This window comes from Echinops telfairi, unplaced genomic scaffold (assembly GCF_000313985.2).
Source record: "Echinops telfairi isolate 266 unplaced genomic scaffold, ASM31398v2 ScPeMD7_7469;HRSCAF=8507_1, whole genome shotgun sequence".
Classification (NCBI taxonomy): Eukaryota; Metazoa; Chordata; class Mammalia; order Afrosoricida; family Tenrecidae; genus Echinops; species Echinops telfairi.
In genome coordinates, this window is record NW_022111373.1 from 108,675,535 (window position 1) to 108,684,740 (window position 9,206).

Here is a 9,206-nt window from a genome sequence, read left to right on the forward strand (position 1 = left end):
GCCCGCCCCCCTCGCGCGGCCCTACCCTCCTCCGCGGTGACGCGGCGGCGCCCGGGCTGCGCGCACAACGATCGCTCCCATTCGAACCTCCACGCGCCCGCGATCCGGCCGCGGGGTCCTGAAGATGGCTGCTCTCAAACTCCTCTCGTCCGGCCTGCGGCTCTGGGTCTCGGCCCGCGGCTCCGGGGGCGCCTGGTCCAAGGTAAGGTGCCCGCGGAGAGGAAGGCCCCGCGCGGGAGGGAGCGGAGTGGTCCTCGCGTGGGAGCCTCTGCTTCCATCCTCCCCCCGCACCCAACGCGGGCATCCGTGGCGCAATGCCGGTGGCGGTTAGGAAACCCGTCGTTTCTGGAGATGCGCTCGGCGCGCTCGCCCTGGGGTGCCAGAGGAGGCTTAGAGGCGGGTGGAGAAGGGTGGGAGGGCGCCGGGCTGCCGCTGCACCCCGCGGGGCTTGTAGGTCGTCCCGGGATGGCAGGGACCTTTTGCCCCCACGGTGCTCGCTGGGGTGACCTGGACCTGCTTGGTTGCGAGGAGGGCGCTGGCGTGAGGAGGGATGCAGGTGGAGGCAGCCGGCGGTGGGGTTGCGCCCCTCGCCCGGGCTTTCAGGCCAGAGGCAAGCTCGAAGGCCTGGAACGCGGAGCTGGGGAACCAGGGCTCGTCCTGCGCTGGGTGCCAAGGGGGCGGATGAAGGGCGCGGTGGGGGCGGAATGCCTCTCTCCCTATAAGGCCGTGCCCCACCGCGGTGCCTGGCTGAAAGAGGAACCGGTACCGGAGCGTCTGCCCCGGGTGTCGGCGAGGGAGGCGCTAAAAAGGCGTCCTCGAGACCAAAGGGGGGGAGTTCGCGCTCAGTGTGGGTGCGCGCGCCCCTGTCCAGGCGCCCCCAATATCTGGTCTTACAGGCTTTCGTGTCCAAACCCATTGCAACCCTAGCTCCGTCCTTCCTGCTGGGTTTCCGCCTCGTGGTATCCCGAGGCACTTGTCACCACAGATGGCTGCTTGTTGTGCATGTTTGCCCCTTGCTTGCAAGCAAGCCCCCTGCTCTGGTGAGGTTCTTCCCTGCATGCTTGGAGTCCAGTAAGGACCAGAGCGCTTGGTCCAGGAGAGTGACTTTATTACTATACTATTCCCTCTGTAAACGTGGCAGTAGTCGCTTTCTTGGAAGAGAATACGGGAAACAACAGTATTTTTATTTAATAATATGTTAGTGGTGCAGTGGTGAAGCGCGGAAAAGTTAGCGTTTCGAGTCCATCAGCTGCACCGCAGGAGAAAGTGTACACCTTGGGAAGTCCCATGGGCAGTTCTGCTTAGCCTTACAGGGTCGCCATGAGTGGGGAATGGATTCTACGGACATGTGTGTGTAAAATATTGAATAATAGTTGAGTTTAAAAGTGTGACTTGAGCTCCCAGACAACTCCTGCCCTCACTCTCCTTTCCGCCCACAGCTTTCCTAGTGCTACGTAACGATTTAGACCTGGATGATTTTACGGTTAAAAATGGCTTCTATGGAACATTTCCATACTTGCAGATACTTTTGGTTATATAAAGCATTGTTAAAAAAGAACTTGACCTATTAGATTGCTACCAGTGCTGGACTTGCCCTTGGGCCAAGGTCAATTACTCTGCCCTTTCATGGCAGTTATTTGACTAAGTGAAATTTACTTTCTTGGTGACCTCAATACAGATTGTGAGTTTTGCAGTAGCTCACAGAAAATTCAGATCTAACAGTGAGTTTTTCTCTTTCATGTTTAATTACCATGATGTTCCAGCCAGGGCAATTTCGCTCTCCATCAGTGGACTGTACTTGGTGCCCTTGGTGTTTATTTAGCGCTTAAATCCTGATGCCCTACTTCTTTTGAACTGTAACACACGGTAACTTTTAAATGCAATTGTACTTGCTTAACCTTTCAAACATTTCTTGTCTTCTCGGCCTCCACAACTTACTCATTGAGCAGGATCTAGTGTTCTATGCTCTATTCTTGGGTCCCCTGAGTATTAACATGAAGTAGCCACTGAACACACGTTTAATACATGAATGAGCAAATGATGTTGCCAAACTTAAGTAGTAACCTTTAGCTAAATTTTTTTCCTTCTGCTAAACATAACACTCATAACACCAAACTCGTTGCCACGGTGTTGATTCCGACTCATAGTGACAGGGTAGAGCCCTGTCTATAGGGCAGGGTAGAACTGCCGTGTGGGTTTCTGAAACTGTCACTATGGGGGTAGAAAGCCTTATCTTTTTCTTCAAGATTGTCTGGTGATTTTGAACTGCTGACCTTGCAGTTAACAGCCCAAATGCATAACCCACTATGCCACCAGGACTCACTGCTAAACATAAGGTAACAAGTAAAATTAAAAAAAAATATATATATATATAATTTAATTGACTTTTCTTTTAAAATGGATAGTTTAGTACAGTGCCTCTCAAACTTGAGCATGCATCAGAAGCACCTGGAGGGGATAAAACAATCTTTAGAGACTGTCACTGGATTAATAATTACCTAGGGGAGAAAGATGGGGCTTTCTATTCCTGTCAACTCTTACAATTTTGGAAACTCACTGGGGCAGTTCTACCCTGTCATCTAGGGTTGCTATGAGTTGGCTCAGCTTGACGGCAGTGAATTTGCTCTGGTTTGGAGGGGGCATGAAAGGGCAGGTCGGGGAGACTAGGGTGCTAACGACCATGAATACAAGAGGGAAGAAAATGTTCTGAAATGGATTGTGGTGAGGATTGCACAGTTCTTCTTCATGTGATTGAACTATTAAATCGTATGATAGGTGAATTATCTGCCAATAAAACTACTGGGGGGAAAATTGAGCAGTACTTGGAGGCTTTTAAAATCGAATGTGTGCCTGCTCCTGAGTTTCTGATTTAGTGGGCCTGGGGTGGGGCCCAGTAATCTGCGTTACAAAGGTCCTGGGTGACCTTAGTCTGGGGACTACACTTTGAGAAGCACTGGCTCAACACACTGCATGGACTTAGGTTTGAAGACTTCCTTTGTGACTGTGGAGGAGGAGACGTTTCATTCCCATTTCCGTTCCCTGCAGAACATGATGAGTGGGAACATAAACATAAAACCACAAGAACACTTTACCTACCTCTCCGCTTGGAAACTCCAACTCTCTCTCCAATTTCAGACTCTCCCGAGCTGCAGTCATTCTGCTTCAGCTGTTGACTGGTGGCCTGGATGTTTCTTAGCACTGCAAGCCCTTTCGGAACCAAACTGAACCAGCCCTGACCTGGCTCTTCCTTCCTTCCTTTATTTCTTCCGTCCTTCTTTTCTTTCTGCTTAAAAATTGTGGTTAACATCACCACTCTCAATTCAGTTGTGTAAGTTGGAAGTCTTGGCACCATCCTTCTGTAACTCTCCTCCTTCGTCCACTTCCGTTGACCCCATAGACCCCCTGACCCCCTTTCTGAAATGTCCCTCAGTGCTGCCCTTTGTACTCTCCACCCGCAGCCCTCATAGTTAGTATCCCGACTGCATATTGTAAATAGGGGCAGAGTTTAGTAATTATTTAGTGAATGTACTAGATTTTAAGCTTTATCATAGCTGGGACAATGCCTGTTTTGTTTTAGCTTTAAACTCTGTTTCTCCGGTATTGAGTATGTTATTGATAAATGGCATCAAGTTGATTCTGACACATATCCACCCAATGTACAACTTCACACGGTGTGATCCTGTGCCATCCTCACAATTAAAGCTATATATAATCCCATTGTTGAAACCACTGTCAGTCCATCTCCCGAGGGGTCTTCTTTTATACTGACACTCTATTAATCATGACTGGTAGCAAGATGAAGTTTCACAATCCTCGCTTCCAAGGAGCATTCTGGCTGTCATTCTTCCAAGACAGATCTGTTCTTCCTTCTGGGCAAACCACACCAAACCTGCTGCCATATAGTTAACGCTGACTCATAGCAACCCTATAGGACACAGAAGAACTGCCCTGGTGAGTCCCCGAGACTGTAACTCTTCATGGGAGTAGACAGCCCCGTCTTTTCCCCTTTCTTCTTGCAGTCTGTGGTATCTTCAATAATCATTGCCAACACGTCTCCTCAGGTCATCCTTACTCATTGTTCAGGCATTTGAGGCTATTGGAAATCTCACGGTTGGGTTAGGCGCACTTCAAAGTGCGCATCTTTGTTTTACAACACTTTGAAAGAGGTCTTTTGCAGCAGGTTTGCCAAGTGCAATATGCCATTTCATCTGTTGCTTTAATGAGTGTTGATAGTGGAGCCTCATCAAATGAAATCCATGAAAATTTCAGTCTTACATTTGTTTATCATGATACTGCTTTTTTGGTCCAGCTGGTAGGATTTTTTGTTTTCTGTACTTTAGGATGTAATCCATTTCAAAATAATAGTCATCAATAAGTGCTTCAAGTCCTTTTTGCTTTCAGCAAGTAAGATTGAGTCATCTGCACATGGAAGGTTGTCCAAGTCTTCCTTCAATCCCAATGCTGAATTCTTTTTCATAAAATCCATATTCTTGGATTATTTGCTCAGCATACTGATTAAGTATGGTGTTAGGCTACAACCCTGATTCACACCACTCCCGATTTGGAATCATGCAATATCCCTTGTTCTATATTAATAAATTCCTTTTGGCGTGTGCATAATTTTCTACATGAACACAATTAAGTGTACTGGAATTCCCATTCTTTGCACAGTTATCTGTAACTTTTTATGATGTACATAGTCTAATGCCCTTTCATATTTAGTGAAACACAGGTAAGCATCTAGGATTCTCTACTTTGAGGTAAGACTCATCTGTCACTAACAATGATATCTTTCATTCTACACACGCTTCTGAATCTTGCCTGAATTTCTGGCAGTTCAGCCTTTTTTGCTTGATCTTCAGCAAGATTTTACTTGTCTGTGATGTTAGTAGTATTGCTTCATATTTTCTTCATTATGTTGGGATCATGCTTCTTTGGAATGGGCATGAATATGGACGTCTTCTGCTCAGGTGGTCAGGTGGCTAGCAGTCTTGCAAGTTTCTCGGCATAGATGTCTGAGTACTTCCCACGTTGAATCTGTTTGTTGGACCTACTTGATTATGATTCTGCTACTTCCTAGAACATTGTTTTTCACGACAGGCTTTAGTGCAGCTTGGGTTTCTGCCTGTAGAGTCATCTGTGCTCATCTCCTGAAATGGTTGGACTTCGACCTTTCTTTTGGCTCCATGATTCCGTGTGGTCCTTTCATCTTCTTTTGATGTTTAATATTTTGTCTGTAGAATTTTTCAGTGTTGCAGTGTGAGGCTTGACGTTTTGTCTTCAGTTCTTTAAAAAAATATTTTACTTCCTTCAGTTCTTTCAGTTTGAGGCATGCTGAGCATGTTTCCCCCTTTCGATTTTCTAACCCTCGGTCCTTGCATATTTCATTATAATACTTTAGTCTGTGTCCTTGAGCCACTCTTGACAACTCTGTTCAGCTCTTTTACTCTATTAAAATTTTTTTGATTTAGGTACTCTTAAGTTCAAGAGCAAGAGCAAGTTTCACAAAACTAAACAAACAAACAAAAAAATGACCAGGCTTACTGGTCTGATAAAGACTGGTGGAACCCCTGAGTCTGTGGGTCTTAGTCAGGCCTAGAACTGACCTCACCCCCATGACTCAGTTTTTCAGCTGAACAATATAATATGCCTCTAAGGGGAACACTAGGCAGGTGTACCTTCCTTAGAACCACCAACCTTGGGCAGCATTTGCCAAGGACAAAGTTTGGAAGGCAGGAAGGGTTGGGACAAAAGGAGGAATGGAAACTAGAAAGAATGAGAAAGTGGAGGGGATTATTGCATTCAATTAATCACATGATACAAAATGTGTATGGATTGTACGTTAAACTGATTTGCCTTGTAAACCTTAACCTGATTCACAATAAAAAGTTAACCATTTGTTGGATCAGTTTCAGAGTGCAGAATTTGGTAAAAATCTTTCGCTTCTTTATTTTTGGTATTGGTGGTTAATGCACAAATTTGAGTAACAGTCATCCTGACTGTTCTGTGTAGGTGAGTGGATGCCATTCTGTCACTGGTGGTATTTAGTATAATCCCAAACTGAATGCCGGTGAGTCGAGGCTGACTCATATCGCTCCTATAGGAACGAGTAGAACTGCTCCCTGGAATTGCTGGTGTTGTAGATCTTCATGGGGGGAGGTAGCCTTATCTTTCTCTGGCGGAGTGGCTCGTAGACTTGAACTGTCGGCTTTGCAATAAGCTATACCGCTAGGGCTCATGGTACTTTGTATAGTTGGTATAGACTAAATATTTTTGAAGAGATGGACAAGTGAATGGATGAGTAAGCCACCCCTCCAGCTCTATCCTCTTTCCTGGTTCAAGCTCCCATATGAGAATGATGGCCTCTCCATGCTTAAAAAGGGGTGACAGCCCTTCCTCTTTGCATAAAGAAGTTAGAACTCTTAATTTACTCACATCCTGCCTCTGTTTGATTTTGGTGGTCCTAGAGTGTGGTCCTGCAGGTCCCTGGGGCATTACTCTGAGTCCTTTCACATCATCTCTGTACCTTTCCAATTGCCTCTCCCTCTGCCTAGAACCCCTGTTTCTATTAGTCCTTTTTCTCTGAGGGAACCCCTTAACCTTTCTGAACTCCCCTAGTTATCCTTTCATCTGTGCTCCTTTAGGGACCCTTTGACGATCCCTGACATTGGAACAGAATAGAACATGATCCCTTGAAAACAGCACACCTGTGCTGGAAAGGATTGCTTAGTGCCAGAGATGGCCACTGTGCTCCTTGAGATTTGTGAATGGTACAGGTGTGTAATTGTGTGTTTAGTCCGAGATAAATATTCAGACTTGGTAGACACAGCTAAAACATTTCAACAAATGTCACCACTCCTTCTTGGCCAATGATATCTTCTTGCAAGTGTTAACATTTTGTAACCACCTGCCTATTACTGCCTTGTCTTTTCTAACATTGTCATCCTCACTCCTACCCACCCCCTCCACTACCTTCCCACTTTGGTTTATCAAATTTTGAAACTTTAGGAGGTGCCCTTAACTTTTCTTTGTCATGGCACACTTTAAGGGGGCAAGATAAATACCACTTGGGTATATAGTTCTGTGTGATTTAAGTAGAGTTATTTAAAAGTTTAAACAAAAGCAGTATGCTTTATGGGTTTGTTCTGCATGAGCCTAAGAAATAAATCCACTCAGGAAGGATGTCTGATGCTTACTTTGCCAGAAAATTGAGTAAGTACATCCTGTGTTGAATGCCAAGAAAATGAGAAATTAAGTGAAAGAAATAATGGCAAAAGTGATTAGAAAGGAAGAAGATTCTAAAACCGGAGGGAATAGGACAAATGTAGTTTCAACAGTATAATAAGACCTCAGAGGTTAAGTACGTGAATGTGAATGAACAGACCTTGGATCGAGACGGAGAAGGTAAACGAAGGGGAAGATGGAGAAGGAGATTAGGTGGGGAAGGAATTCTACCATAAGACGTATGATTATTTCTTGAACTTCATAATCTAGCCATGATTATTTTCCATCCTCAAATAGTAATAGCAACATTCATTAGCAACCAGAAAGCACTTCTGCAGATGGCAGGGGGGAAAAAAGACATGTAGATGACAATGTTTTACTCTTTTTTCTTTGATAATTTCTATCAAGTTTGGGGTTGTTTCTTTGACTTTTAAAAAAATTGGCAGATGGTGCATGATCTTGTGATATCCAAAATACATAGAAAATAGAGGCCAATTTAACGAGCCTTAGTGGTGTAGTGGTTACAAGCTGGGCTGCCGTCCACACGCACCAACCTCTCCTCGGGAGAAAGCTTGGGCTTTCTACTCCCCTAAAGAGTTCGTTTTGGAAACTCACATGGGCAGTTCTACCTTGTCTCATAGTCTCTCTGGGTCTGATTTGATTCTATAGCAGTGAGTTTGGGTTTTTGAGTGAGAACTCTCTTTGGATTCAGTTGTCCAGGGAAAAAAAGATGTTACCAGAAATCGTTTTCTCCAGCTGCTTGAGTATTCCTAGATGCTGGCAGGGAGACACCTTGACTCCCAAGAAACAGAGAGGCTATCAGAGAGCAAGCTGAGGAAGAGAATAAATCATTTGAAAGGGTTAAAGGCAGCACTTGTGGTGCTTCTTCCTAAATAGGCAAGCTCCCTTGCTTTAGGCCTTTGAGGACGCCAGTCCATTTTACTGAAAGGTTGGTCAAGGGCACCCTGCTTCACCCCTCCCCATCCCCATGCTGTTTGCTCTGCTGCCTTGCCCAGCAATCTCTGAATAGCCCGGTCTAGCAATTTTGAGATGGTATCACTTCGTTGCAAATAAGCACACATATGGAAGTAATTGTAAAGGTAGGAACCCTGTAGTGACAACCCTCAACAAAGATCGCATCAGTTCATTGGCTGTAGTCTAGGCCAAACAGGAGCAGGCCGTGCTTCACTCGCCAGCTCAGTTGTCCGCAGGGTCTCTCTGAGCCCCAGCTGACTTGATGGCACCTAGCAACAACAGTGGGCCAGGTTTCATTAAAACAAACAAACCAAACCTAAACTCCTTTAGAATCAGTTGTGTGTGTCCGTGTGTGTTGTACAGGCGTGTTCTATGGGAGAAAGACTCCACATTTAAATATATTTTATAGAGACCTCTTCATTAAGTTTTCAGCAGAGCAAAGAGAAGACAAGACAAGTCACCTGCATGAGGGACTGCATCAGCAGGAGGCCATATGGTGTGTGAAGGATTCGGGGCCACATTGCTAACTGTAGAAGGCAGAAAATAGAGCCGTGTCACCAAAATCACAATTGGTGGCAGATCAGTCCATCACCATTGCAGGCAGGAGAGTGGCAGAGGGCAAGGGACCATGGGTTAGAGAAGACTACAAGGTTGTTTCTGGGGCCCTCCAATCTTCTCCCTGGGGTGAGGGAGGAATGTATGGCTTTTGACCAAGTTACCCTGGTACCCTGATTTCCATTAAGGACATACGTTTTTGAGGGTGAGACGGCCGATGCTTCTTGGGCCGGTTAGGGGAGTCTTTGTAACCCACTTCCAAACACACTCTGCCAGAGGACAAAGATTCTTACATTGAAAGCTAGAACTCCATGGAGGCCAAGTTTTTGTGAAGACTCACAACACAGTGGCTCCCTCTGTATTCCAAAACCCAAAGACCCATCTCATAGCCTGCCTTCTGTTCTGACTCCCAGAGACCCGACAGAACCCAGCACAACACGGTCTTCCTGAAA

At 45.6% G+C, this 9,206-nt stretch overlaps 1 protein-coding gene across 1 annotated transcript in view; it reads left to right on the top strand.

Moving 5' to 3' along the window:
* Positions 1-68: 68 nt before the first annotated feature.
* OXCT1 (3-oxoacid CoA-transferase 1) overlaps positions 69-9,206 on the top strand; it is a 183,767-nt gene continuing 174,629 nt past the window's right edge. The window contains exon 1 of the mRNA XM_045285159.1: positions 69-202. Within this exon, the coding sequence (XP_045141094.1) occupies positions 125-202 (78 nt within the window). The 5' untranslated portion in view covers positions 69-124. The remainder of the gene's footprint in view (positions 203-9,206) is intronic.